Below are 23,760 nucleotides of genomic sequence, written 5' to 3'. Positions count from 1 at the left end.
GCCATTGATGCCAACACAACACGGCGGAGACAGTGACACCGTTTGTGTGAAAGGTCCTCAAAAGCCCTTCTAATCGACAATAAGGCAGCGATATTATGCACAGAATTAAAATCGTCCCAACCCTGACCAGGTTACATTGAAAATAAATGAGAAAATCCATCACGCTGATTGACACAAATTTTTCTGAAGTGCATAACTTATCTGCGATAAAATTAATCTATCATAATACGCCAAAATAAATCCCTACCGAAAAGTGTCCTTAGACGAGCATTACGTCGCTCTATGAGATCATATGCTCTCGGTTGGTTCATTGAAATGTTCAGCCTCCTTTTCCTTGAGTACTTACGTGATGCTGAATGCAACGATTACGAAGACAAAACTGACAACCTTGGAAGCAGACATCGGTAGGCGAGATGACGTTTATGTTGTATCCAAATGAAGAATCCCTGCAAAGTTTTGAACGCTCAAGCTGCAGGCAAAAAAGAAACTCTTGTGCATATGTTCTAAATTGCTAATGTAACATATTGCGGATCTAGAGACATTGGCTGTCATCATAATTGTTATGCAGATTGAACTGGCAGCACTCATGGGTAATTTTTCGCAATGCTGTAATATATTACGTGCTTAAATTATAACAACTCTGCCGCAATAAGACTCCCATGAGAAAGGGAGATCTTATTCGAAAGAAAGAAAGAAAAGGACTAAAGAAGTGTAATTCGTGGACTCTAGGGAATTGTAAAAGCGGCTGTAAAGAAATAGAACAAACTACATCAATAGTATCTTTTAAAAGCAGTTATTGCAGCAGGCGGCAAATTTATAAACGTGCGGAATTTCAAGGGAGCAAGTCCTCCTAACTTAGACTGCGTTAGCTTATTAGAAATTTGTTGCGAATTCTTGCTCTTAAATTTCCTGGTGTGGTATGAGAAGACAGTGCGAGCACGAGTGCACCTATGACAATTTTTCGTTGACTTACAGTTCCGATATTTTGCTTTTATAACATATGTTCATTTAGTGATCTCTGCACATTTGAGGTATCCAGGGCTGACCTATCGTTTTCCCTGTATATAATCCAACAATCATCTGAACTGTCACACTTACATTTCAGATATCTTACAAGCATCAAGCATAACGAAAAACAGGCACATATTAGACAGATCTGATTCCTTTCTTCCATCTAATGCGGCCTAATACTCGAAGTACCTGAGAAACAACTAGGCTAGCATATACCATAGCTGTTGTACTGGCATCATTAAAAGAAAAAATGCCCTTTTCAGGCAACAAATGCACATTTAGAGCTTGCTACCACGCACGCAAAGATTACTGCGCGCCACATATTCCTTAGTGAAAAGCTGTTCTTTCTGCGAATCAGTACCCTGCACAAGAATTGTCCAAATCCACATTTTCACTAGGTAGTGACAGCGCTGGAGCGGTATTCGCAGAAGAAGGGAAAAAAAAAAGCTGCCAGCTTCTTATTCAGCAATTTCGTGCCCGAAAAGTACTGAAAAGTTAAGCGAAACAAAATGCGTAGAACACCCCGCTATCAACGGTTGCTGAAGCTTCAGCAGGAAGGTGACGTGGCGACTACGGCATTTCTCTGCAATCAAATTACACCCACCGGCCTCGTTATTGATGCTGTGGCGATAGCGTTCAAGACGTTTTAGGTACAGCAGGAGTCTCATTAGCGTGAAAAAAAAAGCGACCACGGTTAAAAAAATTTAAAAGAGTGCACACGTTGAAATATGCTATTGTGTTTAACGGTGTGGCACTATTAAAGGGAAAATGAGACATCCACCCAAACGCAGCTAAGTGCTACAAAGGAAACCCATAAATGGGTTCCACGAAGGTGAACAGTAAAATTTGTAGTCACCATTTTGCCATCTTATCAGTGCACCAGTCTTCCTCTTAGGGCATATTTGCTTTCCTCGTGCTTACTAACTCTAGTTCGTCCGGCACATAACTGTTTGTTGGGCATAGATGACGAATGCAAAAGCGCCGGCCTTCTCCCACTTGTCACCACGGACGGCTCTCGTCGCGCTCAGCTATGTGAAATGGACAATGATTCAAGATTGACATTGTTTCTAAGAGACTAAGAATGACGAAGCATTGCAAAAATAAAAATAATTACAACGAACTGAGAACCGGAACTAAGCGACACATTTGCGATTGCTGAAGCAGCTCAAGAAAGAAAAAGAAGACGAGACATGAGTCTCCTTTTTCTCCATAATTTTAGAGCGCAGCTCTTAGGTGCCAGTTCCTGCGTTGAGCGTCGGTATCAACGAGCGAATGAGAACAGCGACGGATGAAAGAGCGAACGCATTGCGCAGCAGAACATGAAAAACGACCATAGGGAAGACAGCGCGAGAAGGAACGCGGAGGAGCAGGGTATGGCGAAAGCGTAAGAAAAGTGTAGTGCCGCAGGAAGACGGGTTCGGCGGGTTCTGGGGTGAAGACCGCTACCAGGAGCGCCGGAGTAGCGCGTGGTCATCTGTTCACTGATGGTATGCTGACAGCGCATCCACTGTTACCATATATGGAAACAACGCTGCATGACTGGAGGTCTGTTTGCGGCAGCTGCTGTGAATTGCACTCACACGTCACCCACGCGCTGCCTATCGCAATTTCCTGGTTAGCGAGGTAGTCACGCCCCACTTCGCTCCGCTTGCAAAGGGCCGCACGAGATAGATTGTCCGCGCCAGCTGATATATCGCGTAATGAAAATATGTATAAATTTCACTTTTGTGAATATCGTAATTGTCGGTGAATTGTTTACCCCAGAAAAGAACTCTAACCCGTAGGCCAAGCCCGAAGGCAGTACAATGTCTCGCAGCGTTTTCGAAGCGTTATTCTGCGAGAAAATGACCGGGGAACGACAGCCGACCCCGAAGGTGGGAGTTCCGTCTTGCACAGTGCCCCGAAGCATTATCTGCCACGACGCGCGAATCAGACAAACTTACATGCTTTTGCTTGTGACGCAAGGAAAGAAGTCATTAGTTTTATTGGCCCAATGGAAGATGTAGCTATCATATAGACCGCACACAAGTGCTCTCACTCGTGCTACGTGGGGCAGTACAACACCTTTACTAATAGCGTCCTCGATCACCTTGCCCCGGGGTTGCCCCGAAACCAGAATGGTGCGCCTTGCACCGCCTTGGTGGCGCACTGCGGAGGGTCAACATCGAGGACAAAACTGCATCCATTGCAGGGTGCTTGCATGCAGCGCTACTTTGCCCCTGGCGCGCAAGACGTGCGCGAACACGCGCGCGCGCACATTTTGTTGTTTGCAGGTGCTGAGCATCTGCGGCAAGCGCTCGAACCTTGTCAAACTGCGTGCTCCGACATACCTGGTTGCAAGCAAACACCAATGGATCTTATAATTAATCCTGACGAGCCATTCCTGACGACCCTTTCAACGAACCTGTCCACTTTCGGCCGCTCTTCACCACATTGTTTTTGGAAGAGGTCGATAAGCATGCCGTCTTCGCTGTCAGACGGACTTGAAAAAAACTCATCGATTGCGGCAATTAGCAGCGCTTCCTTTCTCATTGCCGATATCTCCACTGGCCAACTCCGTCAACTCCGTTGCAACCGTAGCTATCGGGCCAGAGCATCCACGGTTGTGCAGTCGGCAGTGCGCGCGCGCGTCCCGCAGTGCTTGTTGGGATTGCACCCCGGCGCACCGCCAATTTTCTCGGTGCGAGACGGGGCAATGGAAAACCGCTCCAACAGGGTGCGCTTCCGGTGATCGAAGATGGTCGGTGCGCACCGGTGCGGTTGATCGAGGATGAAAGTGCGCACCAAGGCGCCCCGGTGCGCACCGGTGCGGCTGATCGAGGACGCTATAAAAAGTGCTTAGAGCTTCCGGAATCGTTCGTTTTAGAGAGGTCACTTCATTGCAAAGATCGCACACCACACTCACACAAGAAGAGGGGCAGAGTTATTCTTTTGTTGTAAAGCTCATTCCGTTCTAGAGGCGATCGTTGTAGACGTGTTTGACTGCAGTTGGCGTCACCATGACGGAAGCCGGCGTACGGTTTGAACATCGCTCTGCTGTGCATGCAGCGTCAGGGATTCCATCGAAGCATATATGATAAGATTTCAGCGTGCGCCCATTGGCTATGTCCTCCCAGCAATGTCATAGCAGCTACACTGCAGGCACATAAGCCTAAATGTTATCGCTCATAACAAGTGCAGTCGCTCTGGCAATCTTTGCAGTCTTCCGGCAATAGTTCGTCACTATCGAATTAACAAGAAAATCCGAACAGTCATCTTGAACAGCTTCGGTAGCAGCAAAAGCCTCTGTGGGGATGCGTGACTCTCACGCGTCCCCTGACATCTTGGTTTCCCGCATAGCTCCCATCTCCTGCTGTGCGGCTTCGCCGCGTGGCCTGGCGCAGCGGTCCGTAAGCTTGAGGCGCAGTGCGAGAGATGGCGCAAGTGTTGCGCTGCGGCGGGGTTACTTGGGTGTGGGAATGACAAGGCGCTCCCTCTTTGGTTCGGGTCAGCAAGCAGTGCAGACGTGCCGTGGCGCGCGTGCGCCGATCCATGCTTCTGCGAGACCGTCTCGCGTGGCCGCCTTCGAGCGCGCCACCGCGACCAGGTGTTGGGATCCAGCATGAGGCGTACATATTCGCTCGTTATCCGGTCGCGGTGAGTCGGACTTCTAGATTTGTCGCGCGCCCATCGGCATGTTTTGTGGAGAGCAACTCGGCTAGCAGGCATTGAACTATGAAAGGTGCAATAAATGCTCTTGTGATTGTTTGCACTACTGTGTTGTCGTTCCTTTGTCCCAAGAGCATGGGTGAGACGACCCCACATCTGGCAGCCCAACGTGGACCTCTTGGGGCATCGGACGATAGATTTAACAGTTTTGCTTTGTTCGAGACCTTTGTTTGAACCGAAGCGTAGGCCTAGCGTGGATTTTGATCGCTAGCGTCGGCGGCGTGCTTTCTTGAGCGAGGCGACGGAGGCTGTAGTATGTTTGAACATGTCAACATGCTAAGCCTTCTCGCAAGTGTTTTTTTTTATTACGTTCGTTGGTACGAGTGCCACGTGGTCTGCATCCTGGGAGAGCGAGGCTTAAAGCCCGCGAAGCATTGGCAAGCCTGAAGCGAGCGGGTACGAAAGCCTCGTGGGTGGTCTGAATTTCTCATGTAAATAGCTTCTCTTATCTCTTTGACTCTGATGAAGTCGCGGCTCTGGGAGCCGGGTGACCGCGGCCCACAGGTGCCACTACGGGCTGACTGGTATTGCGGCCTGGCACGGGGCGCTCCGACACCGTCTGGGACGGTGGGCGCCGTCAACTCGGATGCTGTGTGCACCGAGCGGAGTAGGACCACCTCACAGCGCTGACGTCACCTCGCGGCTGCCTGTTTTGCGCCCATTTTGGGTGTTGTTTTTTGGATGCCGGTTATTGTCAGGGTAGCGACGCTTTAGGCCTAAGGCTTTACGGAGCTGCCTGTCGCACGTGGAGGGACACAACCTGGTGGACCGTGGCGTTGAGGTGTTGCACTTTGCTTCCCTCATTCTAGTTAGCCTCGCACGAATTGAAATTATTCGTTCGACTCAAGGATGCGAGCTTCGTTCACATGAACTTAGCGTCTGAGTAGCTGCCCGTTCTTTTGCTAGCCGAGTTGAACATCGTACCATGTGGGCGATGCGCATGCAGAATTCCACTCCTTGCACTACTTTAGTGTTTGCTGAGTGTGCTAAGTGTACGCAGCGTGATTGGAGTCACCCCTGGTTTGCTGTCGCCTGCACGTCGTCTGCGCTGCTGCCCCGGACTACGATTGAGCCAACCCGGACAATAGTGATGGTGTGGCCGGTTCGGCGCAGAGACTTCGGCGGCCGCTTGCATCCAGCTCGCAACCCTCGGCGGCGGAGAAAAGAGCCGGCGGTCACCGACAGCTACTGCGGCTCTCGCCAGACGGGCGCGTCGGCGCGAGCGACGCTTGCTCGTGCCGACTACTGCGTTGCCGTTTCCGGACTCCTGGCCTGGAATCGTGCGGTCGAGTGTGCAAAGCTGCTGCTGTGACCAGTGGACGCCAGCGGTGTACACCAAGGACAATGTCTGCTCGCACGTTATGGACAGTGTGGGGACATTTCCTCGGCGCGGCCACTTTTGCATGTACTATCTTGTTCGCGCAGCACGCGTTGATGTTAGACCATGTGACATGTTTCGCCGGAATATGTAGTGATTTATGGTGGGGGGCATGTGTGGATGCGTGACTCTCACGCGTCCCCTGACATCTTGTTTTCCCGCATAGCTCCCATCTCCTGCGGTGCGGCTTCGCCACGTGGCCTGGCGCCCGCGGCGGTCCGTGTGGTTGAGGCGCAGTGCGAGAGATGGCGCGAGTGTTGGGCTACTGCGGGGTTAGTTGGGTGCTGGAATGACAAGGCACTCCCTGTTTAGTTCGGGTCAGCAAGCAGTGCTGACGTGCCGTGCCGCGCGTGTGCCGATCCATGCTTCTGCGAGACCGTCTCGCGTGGCCGCCTTCGAAGGTGCCACCGCGACCAGGTGTTGGGATCCAGCATGGGGCGAACATATTCGCTCGTTATTCGGTCGCGGTGAGTCGGACTTCTAGATTTCTCGCGCGGCCATCGGCATGTTTTGTGGATAGCAACTGGGCTAGCAGGCATTGATCTATGAAAGGTGCAACAAATGCCCTTGTGATTGTTTGCACTACTGTGTTGTCGTTCCTTTGTCCCAAGGGTATGGATGAGAGGACCCTACACCTCTTAGCTTAATATATTCCATGCATTGCCATTAAAGAGCAGAAACGTGATGTTGAGGGTCATATTTGGCAAGAACGCGCTTTTTGAGAGGTTACAAAAGAAAAACGACAATGTGTAGATTAAACACTAAGTCCAGCATCATTTATCCCAGCTAAAATTAAATTATTAAGTTTTACGTGCAAAATTACGATCTGATTATCCGACACGCGGTAGTGGGGGACTGCGGAATAACTTGCAACACCTTAGGTTCTCTAAAGCGCAGCGAAATCTAAGCAAACAGGTGTTTTCAAATTTTGCCCCCGTTAAAATGCGGCTGCTGTGGCCGGGATTCGATCCCGCGACATCGTGCTTAGCAGCCCAACATCACAGCCGCTATGCAACCATGGCAGTTCATGTACCATCGCTGCAGGGGCATTTGTAAGGCGGGCCTAGTCTATGTTCCACCTTGTTTAATATTCCATTTTTACAAATGAACAATATTTTACATGTCAATCTAAGGTGGAGGGGAGAGGAGTTGGGTTCACAGTTTCTTGCACACATTTTCAAGCCCTATAAAAACAATGCGTTTTACGATGTGTTTATTGTGCAGTAATGTAAATCGCACCGTTTCATAAATGCCGTCGCGAGGCCTGAGAAGGAAAATATAAAATTTTAATGTGCTTCCTGGTGTTGCCAAGAGCTCTGACGAAGCGTATTGCATTGCTGTGATTGGTGCTTCAAAGCTTGAACCATGCTGCGCATAGAGCGCGTGCCCCCAAACGTAAGGAAACGGCCCTACTATGCTTTTATTTAGTGTAGCTGCCTGTAAGGAATTTGAAAGCGATTGTCTCCACGAACCAGCAACCTACTTGGGACCAATTAAATGAAAATAGTATCGCGAGCAACTTCCTAGTTTCGATGGATCGCGACAAACGAAGGCAATATTGGGAGTACCCAGGCCATAAACTCCATCGCAGCGCTGTGTTTACCTTGACAGAGACGAGAGTGTAGCCAAATTTTTTCGTCTTGTTCTTTTTCTAAGTAACAGTATATCAGCGCCCAACCTGCGACCAACCAACCAGTAAGCGCCGCGTGCCGTTTCTGAAAGGAGACAACTTATATGCGATTCTCTTGTCATACCAATGTGGCATCATAAGAGCCACAAAGTCCAATACATTTAGGAAGGCATGGTAACTTTCTTTACGTGCCCTCCGCCAACACGGCATTCTTTAAACACTTCTTTTTGTCGATAGAGGCAATATGTTTATGGCGGAGATTAGCTCTTTGGGAGAAGGCAGTAGCTCGATGAAAGCATTGTAGAGTGCGTTATTTTTGCGCTATTTCTTGCACACAGATACAAATGTAGATGCTTGTGGGCATCAACCTGCTCGTTCGACGTTTACTATTTCCACATCCAAAATCAGTAAGGGACCCGACATGCGCAGCAGCACACTGTGGTACAAATGTTACAGACAGGGACAAGGTACCTCAAAAAGACTGGCCCACGTTTGGATAGGGTGACCTAAATTCGTCACAAGAGGCCTTGTCATCCTCGACAGGTTAGTTTTGCGAGGTTAGTAGGATGACGTCGTGTCTGATTGTTCTTGGCGGCGGCCTAGTGTAAAGGAAGAGACTAAAGAAAATGAGCGCTCTCATTTGATGTTTGTAGCCGTCCTTTCTAAGACGAGGGCAATAGAGCGGAACAGTGGACAGGCACAGGAGAAAAAAAAAACAAAAAAAAGAACAAAAGGGACTGAGAAGGCAGCTTGAGAAGGTTAGGGAGATTGTTTGCCAAGGGAGAGGCTGGCAAGCTCTCAGGGAACTTGAAAGAAACCGTAGGTGTAGGCGGCGTGCATTTTCTGGTTATAGAGTAGCAGGTCAATAGTTCAGCGCGGGGGAAAAAGGAAATGAATTTGAACAGCGCATTCTCTAACTAGATGTCTGGAACGTGAGCCAAAAATCCACGGCCTTTCTCTTTCCCTTTTTGTTCATTCAACTTGGCGATGTCACTGAACACTTTGCGGGGGATGCTTTGGACACATCGTGCAGCTGCGCCACGACGCCACCGCGCCACCGGTTTAACTCGAGCAGACGACGCCTACCCGTTGTGATCTATACGTAAGCACACATCGTTGATGCTATTTCCAAGTTTCCATAAAATAAAGTAAATATTTAGTAAAATAAATAAAGTAAATAATAGTAAATAAAGTAAAAAAATGTAGTAAATAAATATTTCCAAAAAAATAAAGTACGCACAGTGGTGAAAGTGCCAACTAACTTCGTCTAGATTGCAGACGGTGTGCTCGTCCTCTGCCAGGCACGCGAAGTTCGTCTGTTCACCCGTCCCATTGGCGCTTAGTTCCGCGTCCGTCTTTCGGAAAGTCGTTCACTTTGTTTTTAAGTTCGTTTCATGCAAAAGTATGCGTTATTGAACCATGCGTCACTTTAATCGCTCAGTAATGTGCCATTTCTACATGCCACAATGCTCGTCTAGTCCGAGAAATGGAGACGCTGTCGTGTATTTTAGCGAGATGCCTTCCCACAGCAAATTGCGTGACCGGTGGCTAAGCCAGTTTTCAGTAAGGATTAAGTGCCGCCAAGTTACACTGCAGGGCTCTGCAGTGTGCATTAAGTACTTTAGCACCGTGGAATTCAGGAAAGACTTACAGAGCGGCTGTTGAATCGAGTTGTCGTGTCCAGTATTTTGCATCAACGCACACCTCACTACACCGCAGCCTCCGGTGCCGACTGCGAGCGCGGAACCTACCGACCCGGCCTCCCGGCACCATGCATTGCCGACGAGGCTCAGGTGACTCCAGCTGTACGGATGCGAGCGCTACTCAGCGGTTCCGGCTCACAATGCTCGGCAAGGGGCCTCCAAAGGGAAACAAAGCGACAAGCCAGGTATCTAGGTCGAGGAGGCGCTGGTGTGAAGAATATGCTGAGTAGCTCAGAAGCAGTGCGCCGGCAACTTTTTGAACGTATTAAGAGTTTTCAATGGCCGTTAGCCTCCATTGTTCGGTGTAGGCGTCGTCGCGGCGGCATACAGAAGTGACATGGCCCTGTGTGGTGCAAGCGCAGGAAAATGTACGCAGCGTCCTGTGCGCATCGCGTCTCTCCCCGCAACTCCACACTGAATTGGCTCCTGCACCGAATAGAAGTGAAGCCATTTCAATTGACTGAACACAAATTAAGCATTTCAAATTGCAATAAGCAATGCGCTGAACCTACAACGACATAAGAGAAAGTTGTGTCACGCTTATGAAAAGCACACATTTTAATTTGGAACGTCATAGCAATATGTTTTTAACCATAATGGCATACGTTTCTGTATAGTGATAGCGTTAAATATTACAACACAACAAATTATTGTGTAAGCTATCAGGTGCCTACAAAGAAAGGAAAGCACTTTTACTGATCGTCTCGTTGGCCGCACGGCATCCGCGAGCCTGAGAGCGCCATCACTTCAGGAGCGTGTGTTCAGCACACGACACCGTTTGCATGGCCATGTTTGAATCGCCATGCGTTCTGCGGTGTTCGGTGACAGCTGTCACCGAACACCGCAGTATGTACATTATTTTCGGTTTGACAAATCCGGGGGAAACGGCGGTTTTCACACTGTGACTCAAATGTTTCCTGAAAGGGTCGAGCCCTAATAAGTTATTTGCTCGCTGTCTACCGTAGGAAAGTCTCTCACCGCGAAGTCCTTTGTGACGTCGAAACACCCAATGACCCAAACTTCACACCGCGCTTACTGCAGCTCTATGCGTCTTATTGTCATTGTAGCTTCACTGAATACCGAAAAATTACCTCACTCGGATCCCGGAGAAGCCGATGCGGCAAGCCTCTGTAGGGAACAATTATGAACACAGGCGTTGTTTGGCTACGTTCCGGGGATTTTCCGCACCCGCGCACGTATCGCTGAGCAAAATGAGTCTCATATTTAACAGGGGTAGGCGGGCTAGTTGGTGGTCGATATTGGAAGGCATCATGTAACCGCGCAAACAACAAAGGATAAAGAAGGAAACACACAGGACAGGCGCGGTACTTCAACTTACAGTCGAACTTACAGTTACAACTAAGTTACAACTTTAATGTTACAGTTGAAGTTCCGCGCCTGTCCTGTATGTTTCCTTCTTTGTGCTTTGTTGTTTGCGCGGTTACATGATGCATTCCAAAATGAGTCGATCCTTGAAAGAGTGTAATAGTAAACTAGACCGGTCCCGAAGATTGTTAAGATATATTCAAGGGCGACTGAATGGTCGGCACTCATAGGCGCGCTTTGTAGGGCTAAAGCTGAAGCAAACTTAAGCTTTGCTATTGGCCAATGATCAGTTAAGGGAACAGATTATGATAATAAGCCGCGAATGCACCTGTAGGGTGCACATTTACAACATGTGGTGAATGCACATTATTCGCATTCTTTTATACAAAGTGACTGAATGCAAAATCTTAAGTGCAAGTGTGCTATGATTTGTCATTAACACTTTGAGCTTAAAGCGCTGTTAAAATTCTGTAGTAGGTCTGCACCTGCACCCAATAGAATGATATATATATATATATATATATATATATATATATATATATATATATATATATATATATATATATATATATATATATATATATATATATATATATATATATATATATATATATATATATTATTACACGTGCACACGGAAACACAAATACATAATTCGTCTATAGAAAAAGCCGGCACTTTGAACATCATATCTCCTACTAGATTAAAAATTCTATAGTAATTCAGCTTCTCAAGCAAGGAAAAGAAGTATGTTATTAGAAGTGTTGACTTGTGACGCAATGGCACATCTGGGGTGTGCACAAGGTGCCGGTCGCTCCGGCATCTACAGGTCTTTTTTACGTACTATAGCTGTCTATGCGAATTCTTTGAGGAAATAATAAAACTTCGTTTTCTACACCTGCTAGAAGCATACTTAACTTTATCAGTGCAGCTTTAGAGAGGGCAACTTGAAGATCAACCACAGATGGTTGATCCGCAACCTAACAAATTAGCTGATATAAGCCGATATCTTTGGTATGATTATAAAAAACTGACATTTATAGGCGAAGACAGATGATCTTAAAAAAACTTATGCGAGTTTTCCTGCTATAGAAAATATTGACAATGACAGCAGCTGAAAGTGCTAGTATTTATGTCATGATGGGTGTCCCACTCAACAAAAGGGAAATGCCAAATTAAGAAGTTCCGGGAAATGTCAATAAGGCAAATGCTACTGATGTATGGTTTATTGCGTCTGTGACCACTATTGCATTAAGGAAAGTCATTGCTAGTGAGCGAGTGGCCTTAGGGTCAAATTTACAATACAGCTGACTTGTTTAAATGAGCCTGCATTACCATTAAATAAAACACTACCATTAAATAAAACACTGCATTAAATAAAACACTATCTGCTGGACTGAATTGTGCCATTGTGCTTGGTAATTTTTTCTCTAGTACAGAATTCTTTATTACTTGCAGGAAAAAGGCTGAAATTTCGTCAATACAAGCTCTATAGCCAAGAGCAACGCTGAAAATTTTGTCATTATCTCCATGTTATTTAGTAGCTAATTCATCAGTCATAAACCATCTTTGTCCTCTTGGTGTAATGTAGAAGTTTTCGCCTTTAATGCTACATGTCTATTTGGAAATTTAGCAGTGCGTACCAGTATTTGCACACAGCTTACGAAAACGCCCAAAAGTGACAGCTGCTGTTTTAATGGTGAACACGAAGCACATCATTTCTCTACGCTTGAAAATTACAGAGTATACCTAAAAACTCTTAGGAATGTCATAACTGCCTCAAACGAGGGTTGTAAACGAAGGAAATGGCCCAGAGACGGTCTATGGCCCAGACAGTGGAGACGCTCGCGTATTACTTGCGTGCTGGCCGCGAACCTCAGGTCACTGCGGATTCCTTTCGTAGTCAACTTCGGTTTTCGCCTCGCGCCTACAACAGTGTGCTCGTCGTCGCACTCTTTTGTCACTTTCAGTCGATGTTCTCGGGGCAGGTTCACCGAGCGACCTTCCGTTTTGTACGCCTGCACAATTCTGTTAATCGAAGAGTCGGCTCGCCCAGTCATTTCGGCAGTTCACTGCTCCGGCCAACCGGCTACAGACAAAGTCACTATCTGGAAACGTTCCGGCATGCTAATACTCCGTATTTCTGGTTGTGACAGAATGGCGACATGACGTGCAGTTCAGGTTACATACCTATCGGCTTGAAGTCCTAGATCATGTGGCCAGTAAAAAGGGAATTGGTCGTTTCACCAACTACCCGCCCTGCAGTTGGTCAAGTGACCATTTCTACTGTAATTAATGGTAAGTAACTATAATTTGGTCGAAAACCACATTTTTATTGGTTTTAGGGGCACTTAACACGGCTAAATATTTTACCTATAAATGTAGATATAATTGCCGATAAACACAGTTCACGTGTCATTTTATTACAAAACAAGTAGAGCATTCCTTTATTGGACTTCTGTTATTAAATTTTGTACTTGATTACTTTATTAAATGTTTTGAAAACTTATTGGCGTGAGACAGGCCGCAGCCTATTAGTCTCGATTGCAATTAGGGCCGTTTATCGATTTGAATTGTGTGGGGGTAATACTTGCGGAAAGGGTGGTCGCATCCGTTTAGTAGCATCACGTAGGACCATTTCAAAGCAGGTTTTGTTTGTTAATAATAATATTTCAGTCAGTTTATGCGGCCAACATTTGATAGCCGCTCCAAGCGAACGCGTTTGAACACGATGAATGTTATCAGCTGCGGCGCTTCACTGGCATGAAGCCTCCACGGCTTCTATCGCTACTAATCTGCTGCGTCTGGCCGCGCAATGATGTCTTTCTTGAATAACATGTGCTAGCTAGCTCTAAAATTCATGGCCGAAACATTGAGCAGTCTGCTTGGAGACTACCCACGAAATCGTTGTGTAAAAAAACATAGCTTTCCCTTTTCAACTTTGAATACATTTGTGGTTGCGAGAGGAATACAACACATTCTTGTATAGTAATTCCTGAAAAGTGAAAAAAAAATGTTTTTTGCTTATTGCTCTTAAAGGGGTTGGAACACCAAATTTTGAGGCTATAAAAAGCGTGTTGTTGGCTGCTTCCGTATGCAAGGATACCCAGAACGAGGTATTGGACGCTGCAAACATTTCAAAATAATTTTAATTCAGCTACAAAAAGTCATTGAAAACTCCTTCTCGTAGTCGAGACCCATCGCTAGCGCGGCAGTTGCTACGTCACAGAGGAGGAACGAAAATATTGACGTCATAGCCCACTATAGCACAAAAACGTGACGTATGATGAGTAGCGATGAAATGCCGATTACGGAGCCTGCTGAACCGAGCGACCAAGCTACAGGCATATAGAAATCCTTTCTTAATGCAAAGAAGGGGTAAGGCGTGCAGAAACGGACACAGGAGGAGAGAAGTGGACAACACGAACGCTGCACGGCGGCCCGCGAACGGCAAACTGCGTGCGGTGAGTTGCCATGCGGACGGGCCTTTACACGTTTGAGTGTAACACTAGCCCGCCGACTCCGAAAGGGACCATGATATGCGGCGTTCGTGTTGTCCGCTTCTCTCTTCGCATAGTTGCATAGTTTGGCAGCTCGAAGCGGACTCTCCTTCGCTTGGCCTTTCCACGTTACCGGCACGGAAACTCGCCGCACGCCGTTTGACGTTCGCGAGCTTCCGTGCGACGGCGGTTTTTCTCGCGAACGGCGAGATTTCCTTGCCGTAGAGAGGACGGGCCCTGACCCATTTGTGCGGCAGCCGTACGGCGAAGCGGCCAATCAGCGACCGCCACAATCAGCCACTCTGGCACCGACGGCAGCTTCACCGCCTCTGATCGTTCGGCGCCGCCGATATCGTCGCTAGGCCTTTTCCGGTTCACTTCAAAGCTAAAGCTTTTGGCACTTCGGAATGAATCACCGACTCTCACAAGCCGCAATATTTTCTTACCGTTGTTGTCGCTCTTCGCAATAATTATAATAATCGCGACATGCACTTCGTATAGCCAGTTGTTGACCTCTGCTGGCAGAGCACGCGTATGCGCGAGCAGACGACGCGGCATAGTTTTACGTCACTATTTTTTGTGGCCCACGTGACCAAGCCATGTTGCGTTTCCTCCTCTGTGACGTCATAGCATCCCCCGGAGCCCAGAAACCGAAACCGAAATCGCTCGGTATAATAATGCTACTATTAAATTATTTATCGGATGTATATGAATCCCGCTGTGTGTATCGTGCTCCCTGAAGCATGACGCAACGTTTGAATCAACAAACGCATGAACGAAAATTTTGATGCCTCCACCCCTTCAAGAGGCGCTTCAAACTAGGTTCTTTCTATTTTGCGGCGCTACTAAAATTCCTAACATGTAGTACAGCATAAAAAGATATGTTGGGCTGTTCTTGCAGAAATTATACACCGCTAATATGTTCACTGCACATTAGGGGCAAATATACTGCGGGCGATACAGTGGGATTATTTGCATCGGAAAAATGAGTGATGTTAATACCAGTTTTTGGCAGAAACAATTCTCATCTACTCGACACCCACATAAGGACATCGTTGAAAGAAATGCACACGTAACACAATGCTGTGTGTGTGTGTGTGTGCGTGTGTGTGTGTGCGCGTGTGTGTGTGTGTGTGTGTGTGCGCGTGTGTGTGTGTGTGTGTGCGTGTGCGTGTGCGTGTGTGTGTGTGTGCGTGCGTGCGTGTGTGTGTGTGTGTGTTTGCGCGTGCTTTTCTGTCATTCATTTGGGGTTTGGTGCAATGCTCTTAGACATGTATCGCAAACCGACCCACACTTCCACGACAGTAATTGATGCTCTTTTTTCTTGTGGCTACAGCCTCCAAAATGCTGCTTATATTTCTTCACCCCTTTGGACCCTTTTATGTCTGGACGTACCAGTCAACAATGAACGTGTCACCACTGGAAGTAACATCAAAGACCAGAATCCTCACAAGGTATGTTTGTGAACACTTCCACTAGAACCGCGATTTGTTCATTTATAAAACTCACTTTGGTTTAACCATTTTTTTCTTGCTTGTTTTTCATGGCTTCATCATTTCTCTTTTCAGGAAGACGAACAAAAGAGATAATTGATCTGGAAGAGACCAACACCAAGTCATAAGCGCAGCGGTCTCCATAATCAGAACAAGCCCTCTTTAAATTGCCTCCCCATGAAAAGTATGCAGGTTTACCAGATATAGAGTTATGGGCCCTATCATAAAAGCATGAGTCTTCAGTTTTGTATCATACCGAGCGGCCACACCAAAATTGACATACCAGCTTACCTGCATTTAAAGGGAAGCTGAAAGGTTTTCCAGAAAAAATAAGTGAACATGTGTACCTTATGGTTTTCAACCCTGCGAATTCGAATATCGCATCGAAATTGAGCGAAAGAAAGCGCAAATATATTTTATTTCGACGAAAAGTGCAGCAGCGGACACGCCCAGCTCGCGCGTCTCGTTTCCGCCTGTGACTGGTCGGGCGACTCGTGACGTCAACTTTAGCGACCGACCGCTGCCGCTCCACATGAAGCGCGGTGCCAGGTAGTTTGGTACTGTAATGGAAAATTAAGAGGTAATGGAAAATTTAGAGAGACTGCGTTTTTCTGAAGAGTTCGGCGTTGCTCCCTACATGTACGAGCCGATTGCAAAGGGCCGGCCTCTCGAAGAAGCAAACGATGCTGGTGCGAGCAGTGCTTTGGACGAGAACGAAAGCGAAGTCTTGGGATCTCCTCGTGTTGGAAATGCTCTTTGGTGAGTATGTTTTTTGCAAAGCGATCTAGTGAGCTCGTTTCCGGTCAAACAACTGCAGTGTTGTGTTCCTGCATGCCTCCTCGTGGAACGTAAGCGGGGATGCGATCGTCGGCATTTGTGCGCTGTCCAAAGCTGTCGGCAATCTACAAAGACGGTTTAAACGCGTGAAAAGCTTCCCGGTTCATGCAGTACGTGTAGTGACCTTCATCTGTGCGCCATCCGCACACTACTCGTACCCGAAGTCGTAAAGGCGGCGAATTCCGTCGGCTACGTGAGACGGTCGGTTTCTCGCTGTGCGCGACAGAAGGGGGGAGCGTGGCGTCCTGGCGTGCGCCGGCTTTCCAGCACATGCAAACTCTACATTTGCACTGCGTTATGGTAGCTGCATGCAGGCTGTTTTACAACACACAGGCAAATAGAAAATTCGCGGCGCTTTGCGACGAAACCTGCGTCAAGGGCGGGAGATAAACACGCACCTTCCGTTCAGCGTGCTAACACGAAGGAGCTCGCAGTAAATCAAAATCCAGGTTTGGGCGAGTTCGTGTATTCATAAGGCCTTCCAACACCAGTTATAATCAGTCAGTCCGCACTCGTGCCGTCGTTTTCGTTGCTCCGATCTTTTCGCGCTGCGTTCAGAAAGCCTGCTAGTGGCAAGTAGTCCTCTCTCATTCTGTGGCCATATACAGCAAGTGCGCAGGCCGAATTGCACGGCTGGCCGTATACGTGCTGCGTGCTTGATAATGTATCAAGCTAAGGTGCTTTTGGTAATTTGATACTAGTTCTCTGCATGTGTTCATGAGTGCAAATGCTTCTTTGGTAGTCTTTGATGCCATTTTAAACACACTTCACTTTTAATAGGTGTTCGTGCCATCACTGTATCCCAATGAACAATGAAGACGACTGCTGCTGCTGTCAAGAAATTAACGAAATTACTCAAAAGCAGAAGCATGCACAATGCATCACAAGGTCACGCAAATTTAAAGACGTTTGTCTGAACAGGAATGTGCTTGAAGTGGCACTTGTGCAGCAAGGTACTACATCAGGAAAAGACCCCACAAACAGGTGAGATTTGATATAGATCAGATATGTGCTGTAATATAATTTACTTTTACTTCCACAGACAGTTGAGATATGCTGCATATCGGCAATTTGCATGGCTAATATGGAGAAAAATGGGCAAACACAAGAGACGCATTCTGCCAAGTTGTGTCCTGTGTGCTATCCGGAAAAAATATCCATCTCATAATGGAGCGTACACTGGGTTCAAACATTTTTCAAGCTGCGTCGAAGTGAGTATTTAAACATGTGTTAGTAAAGGAAACGAATTACTGCATGCACCGATCTTGACATTATGAACCAATATGAATTGCATCACTTACCAATTGACTTTACAACTTTCATGCATGTAGCAAATGTTTTTGGCACAATAAAAAAGTGAATTTGGAAGCACATATATATTTTATTCAGTGTCATTTTATCTGGTTGCCACACATGTAAAATAGAAAAACAGCCAACCCTAGCATACACAAACACATATTTATAAAGTTATTTACATGGATGTCGTGAAGCTGTCACAAAGGTAGTTTGTCATGCACTGCGTCATGAGTCTACAATGGCTTGTATTAGAAGCAAACCAGCTTTTCATATTGTTGGCATTCTCATTACATTTTGCTGCAAGACAATAATATCTAACTACTTGTTGAATCTTGTTCCCCGCCTGTTTACAAGCTCTTCCTTTGATGCTTTAGGAAAGCGGCTGCTGAGAGGTGGCGGAATCTTCGCATTTGTGGTCCTTCTCGTCCGTAACACTGTCACAGCGTCCAGCATAACCACTTCCAGTAGTCTCTTCACATAGCCTGCATTAGGATTTCACAACACAATGTATGTGTGAAGAAATAAAGCGCAATATCATCAGCTTACCATGTGTGGGTTGCTCCTTTACAGGACAGGCAACTGCATTGCCTCCTGTGGCTTTCGGGTATTTTACAATCCACCTAGAAGAGCTATCCTGTGTGCATGCCTGCCTTCTCTCACTGTTCTCATCGTAGTGCATGGCTGCTAACCGAGTCTTGGAACCGTTACATTTAATAATTTTGTCACTTCAGGCCATTGAATCGTGAAACAATTTGATGCATCTAAGAGATGCAGGAGACAAAATACAAAGTAGAAACAGTGATTGTTAATTAAACAAACTACAGCCAGGCAAAGCAATCTGTGGACCATGGCTTGGACTCCAAAAGCAGCCAAGCAATGGCAAATCTGCTATTAACGAATGCTTGATCACTGCAATGAACCATTGTGGCCTCAGTATAGCTTATATACTACATTTTTTTTTATTTCATATGGTGTTCATATATTTATCTGGTATAAGCAGTTTCTTCACTGAAACACACTGCTCGCTTGATTTCAGTATCTCATCAAGACTCAACTGCAAAGCTGAAATATTTAGTTACCTTGCCACCATTCCTTCAAAGGAGTACTGGCACAACTTGGGCTCAAAATGCAGCAGCACGCTACGGAAAGCTTCTAAACCATAGGTCTGGAACTTCGTTGCTAGTTGCGGCAAATCTCTCAGGAGGGCCTTGGAAGTCGCTACTTCCTTCAGCTTCTGGAAAGCCTTTGACTCTGAATGAAAAGTGTAGAAGCACCAGTGCCAAGTGTATACACCAGCCATATGTGTGGATAAGCAAACTGGCTGCTGCACATGTTATTCCACTGAGGTAGTAACATTACATATTACAGCACCAAGCTAATATATTTTCTTGCATCATAATACATGCCATTATTCCGACTGTGACAACAGAGGTGGCACTTTTTCAGCTGGTAACTTCCAAAATCAGAAAACAAAACTTGTGCATGCGATTAGAGCTACAGCGGCATCTATAGCAAGAAAGAATGGAAAGAAAGAAATACCCGTGCTAAGCCAATTCCACGGTTCAGTGTCCCCATGGAGACAGGATGGAAACAGTGCATCCTCATGGCTGTGAATGTCTCTGATATGGTTTAGCAGTGATTTCCACTTCGGAACAATGAGCTCCTTGTGGCCCTCACTTGAGGCAGCCGACCAATAGAGGTGGTTCCCAACAGCTTGCGTCCACTCCTTGAGCTCTTTGGAGTCATTTCTCTTAGCCACAGCAAGCAACTTTTTCTGAACACCTGAAATTAAAAAAATATATATGCATGCCTTTCTTGCAAGAATGCATAATGCAAGTAAAAATATTCTGGTCCAGTAAAGTACAGACTACATCATACCTTTAACGACATGCCAGACATCGAATTCATGCGTGATGTCGGACCTCTCCTTCCGAAGAAAACACTTTATCTGGGCATGCCGGTCGGTAACAATAGATGTCACATCAATGTGGTGATCCTGGAGGAAGCTGAGGCTACGTTTCAGGCCTTCCAGCTCCATATAGCAGCTTCCGCATACTTCATTAGACTGCAAAACATGACAATTCTGTATGTTTTACACATAACAATGATCTGTCCTCTATAAACAGAATGAAAGTGAAGTGATTATTTGCTGCATAGACTTATCTTCTAGCACTGGTTGTTACAGATATAGCATGCTATAAAACACAGTTTAAACAAACCTGCACAAGTTCAAAATGCAGTATTTTGTTGCGCTGAAGATCCAGAAAGGAGTATGTTCCGAACCTTGCGCTAAATCCAGGCGAATCGGCTCGCCCATCGCCGGCAAGTCTCACTTTTTGCTCCCCTATATCCGCAAGCAACAGCTGCTGTTCGTTTTTCCACACCTAAAGAAAATTCCCACTAAAGTAAGCACATGTCAATTGCTTTAGATATCTTTTAAGAAATATGCTTACCTTCCCAATGGCAGGCCAGAGGTGAGAACGCTGAATGTTGAAAAATGTCCTCTCTCCGAATACTTGTACCCCAACAAGCGAAAGCATCCTGAGGGTAGCAGTTGGGTTGCACCCAGAAAATAGTATGGCTGCAGAAAGCCGCAGGTTGAGCACAGCCAACTGCTGAATGCAATTTTGATTTTGCCAAGAAATTGTGTGGCCCGACTTGCAGACTGTAGTCATCTGAAAAAGAGTTCCTTGGCACTGGACATGACATGTGCAAGGTGCAAAGCACTTGCGGCAGAAATTGAAAAGCATCCTAAGCTGTTTCTCCTGGACTAAAATAATTATTTCATTATCAGGAGCGTCACTGCAGTCCTCACTGCAATTCCTTTCATCGGAGTCGATATTCCTGGAAAAAACAACAATCTTTCAGCTAAGGTGCGTAGCACAGACCAAGGGAGCTTACAAAATAACCGCGTCAGCTGTGCGCACTGACCCAGTGCGATCGTAACAAGCCAAATTGAGAAAGCATTGCAATTTTTTACGCCATTGACATAACGTACCCCTCTTTCCAGTCACTCAAGGGGCAGTAGTCGTCATCACGGCTGAATGAGTCGCCATTGTCACTGAGTTCCTCGCTATCACTGTTCTCGGAGCTTGCTTCAAACACTGTAGTGCCCAACTGTACCTAGGTGGCCGCACTAACCATCGAGGCACCAACCTGAACACCTGGTAAAACATTGAAGTCCATGAACAGTAGTTATCAGGACTGAATGAGGTTAATTTCATTCAACTAATACTATGTCCACCGACTCAGCTTTAGTGAAGCTAAGACATTTGTAGTATTACAGAAATATGATTCCCTTATTACAGCCCATAAGTTATTCTACTTACTGAAAGAAAGCATGCAGCTGGGACACTGAAAAAGGCATGCGAAGTTTAATAGAGCATATATATACATACCTATAGAAACACTACAAGACTGTCTGTGCTTCCTTTGATTTGCCTTTTCTTTTCATGTTCACTTGTGATGCCTTAGAGCAGTTTTCAGGATGCATAATGACTTGAAAGCACTTGTCACCTTTATGAGAGATCAGTGCTGGTTCTTGGGCACCGTCTGCAAGTGGCAAATTTCTTGTAGCGCAGTCATGATCTGTGATGTCAACTGCCATGAATTCTTGACCTTCGCTGTCATCTGGTGTGCAGTCACCTGGTGTGCAGTCACCTGGTGTGCAGTCACTTTGTGCGCAGTCACTTTGTGCGCAGTCTTCAGTGCAAGCCGTGTTTCCCAGCAGTTCATTGAGAACCTCAATATGCAAAAAAAGAAAACCATATGATGCTCTTGCTGCAAACAGGACAAAGGAAAGTGCACTTCAGTACGAGTAAAATCTTTCCATGTCTTGCAAAAATAATTTCAACGCTCGCTTTACAGAACAGATGAAGTTTACAGCTGCGTTGCAAATCACACATGTCATCTCTAGACGAAGAGGCACCATCTATATATGCGTTGGCTTCTCCATACTTGTATTCATTTAGGCAGCTAGAATAGGCTTTAATGGTCGCCATATAGCTAAAAAGTCTGCTCCCAGACCTCCGTGACACCTCTCTTGAATGTTATGAAACATTGACTACCCTACTCCGTGTTCATAAAGGAAGTGTCTCTTGCATTGTGATTTTCCTCATCTTTATTTTGAAATGTGCAACTCGATGCTACAAGTTTTTTTATGTTTTATTTGCCGGGAGCCGGAAGCCTTCTCGAGGCAAACGCTTTCTCGGCGCTCCGAGGACGAAGAAAAAGGTGCCGCGCCAATTTTCTAACATATTTTGGCCACAGAGGACTACACATGAATCCTACAATGCTTGAACTTAAATAGGACCAAGCGAACGCATCTACGTGTCACGGCTTCACACGTACGAGCTTTCCGAGTAGAATTACGTGCGGCGCGCAGTCTCCGGTTGCGAATTTCGCATAGCGTAGCCGCAGTCTCGATATGTGATATGATGGGAGAGCTGCGCACGAGCCTAACCTTGGAACGCTTTCTTTTGTACGGTGCCGTTTGCTACCGTTCTGGTAAAAGCGCCGTTCAATTCAGGCGTAACGCCTCACTGTTACCAAAAACCGGCACACCAGCTCAAACTCCATTTATTTTCTAACATATTTTGGCCACAGAGGACTACACATGAATCCTACAATGCTTGAACTTAAATAGGACCAAGCGAACGCATCTACGTATCACGTCTTCACACGTACGAGCTTTCCGAGTAGAATTACGTGCGGCGCGCAGTCTCCGGTTGCGAATTTTGCATAGCGTAGCCGCAGTCTCGATGTGTGATATGATGCGAGAGCTGCGCACGAGCCTAGCCTTGAAACGCTTTCTTTAGTACGGTGCCGTTTGCTACCGTTCTCGTACAAGCGCCGTTCAATTCAGGCGTAACGCCTCACTGTTACCAAAAACCGCTACACCAGCTCAAACTCCATTTATCTGTAAAAAGCATTGTAGCAATCACTAGCTTACACGTATTAAACTACACTGAACAATGGTTCGCGCAGCCAGGTTCTTACCTCAAGCTTCCTTCTTTTCGCGAAAGCTGGCCTTGACAGCGGTGACGAGCTCCTTGTGTACGCGAACACTGACGGCACTGCGCCGGGCTTTAGACGAGCCGACTTGACTGGCAAACCCAACGCACGTTTTAATGACAAATTCTGGTGATAATAGTCGTCACGGAAGTGGTTGGAGCACAGCAGTGTTGTTCTTGAGGGCTTGAAATTCTTTCGCTTCACAGCAGCCTCCCACTTCCTTAAAAGCTTCTTGTCTTGTGGGAAGCAATGGAAGACAACATCGTCGCGGCCGCTGCTGTTCGTGCAACCGTAGGCTGCACAGAAAGACGGCATGATCGGCCCACCACATCAGTTGATGCTGCGCACGTTGACTATCACTCTACATACACTCTTAGCACGGTACCTTCTATGGTAACCTGTAATCACAAGTAACTTATAAAATAAAGGTTACATGCAAAATATGTTGATGTTTTAATTAAATGTTGTTACGTATATATATATCTATAGGTTACAAGAGTCAAAATTGACGGATTTAAAGGTTAATTCAGCGCAAGGTGCCTTGTAACCTTTAGATTTTAACCTCTAAAGAACACTTCAGCGCATCAGTGAGGAGACCTACATCATGGATTGGACGTTTGTTGATAAATGTATCCTAATGTGTTCGTGTTCTGCATTTATGATCTGGTTATTACAAACGTAGTACTTCGGCAGTTCGGGCTGCATTCGGTCTTAATTTCTGTCAGCCAAGCAGTTACATTTTTCACGATATAAAAACAAAAAAGAAATCTTGCACGATCGCACTTGCGTGTTCATGCGCGCGCTGTTCTTTGACGACCCTCCATACTTGGCGCACAGCCTTATTTGAAATATCAGCAACGAAGAC

At 46.3% G+C, this 23,760-nt stretch overlaps 2 protein-coding genes across 2 annotated transcripts in view; one reads left to right on the top strand and one right to left on the bottom strand.

Annotated features, from left to right (window-relative positions):
* The window catches only part of LOC142575986 (P2X purinoceptor 7-like), a 41,752-nt gene extending 23,371 nt beyond the window's left edge, over positions 1 to 18,381 (top strand). The window contains exons 3-8 of the mRNA XM_075685853.1: positions 9,447 to 9,615; positions 15,593 to 15,710; positions 15,825 to 16,508; positions 17,367 to 17,570; positions 17,629 to 17,797; positions 18,257 to 18,381. Of these exons, the coding sequence (XP_075541968.1) occupies positions 16,333 to 16,508; positions 17,367 to 17,570; positions 17,629 to 17,797; positions 18,257 to 18,271 (564 nt within the window). The 5' untranslated portion in view covers positions 9,447 to 9,615; positions 15,593 to 15,710; positions 15,825 to 16,332 and the 3' untranslated portion in view covers positions 18,272 to 18,381. The remainder of the gene's footprint in view (positions 1 to 9,446; positions 9,616 to 15,592; positions 15,711 to 15,824; positions 16,509 to 17,366; positions 17,571 to 17,628; positions 17,798 to 18,256) is intronic.
* LOC142575985 (uncharacterized) lies at positions 17,944 to 23,249 on the bottom strand. Its single transcript, XM_075685852.1, has 9 exons — positions 22,881 to 23,249; positions 21,281 to 21,624; positions 20,881 to 21,046; positions 20,336 to 20,726; positions 20,102 to 20,266; positions 19,761 to 19,947; positions 19,422 to 19,664; positions 18,962 to 19,133; positions 17,944 to 18,364 (listed from the first exon to the last, which is right to left on the bottom strand). The coding sequence occupies exons 4-9, from the start codon at positions 20,630 to 20,632 to the stop codon at positions 18,253 to 18,255; spliced, it is 1,176 nt and encodes a 391-aa protein (XP_075541967.1). The 5' UTR covers positions 20,633 to 20,726; positions 20,881 to 21,046; positions 21,281 to 21,624; positions 22,881 to 23,249; the 3' UTR covers positions 17,944 to 18,252.
* Positions 23,250 to 23,760: the final 511 nt, after the last annotated feature.

The sequence above is a fragment of the Dermacentor variabilis genome, chromosome 3 (assembly GCF_050947875.1).
Source record: "Dermacentor variabilis isolate Ectoservices chromosome 3, ASM5094787v1, whole genome shotgun sequence".
NCBI lineage: Eukaryota > Metazoa > Arthropoda > Arachnida > Ixodida > Ixodidae > Dermacentor > Dermacentor variabilis.
The sequence above is the reverse complement of the archived record's forward strand: the minus strand, read 5'-3'. Positions and strand labels throughout refer to the sequence as shown.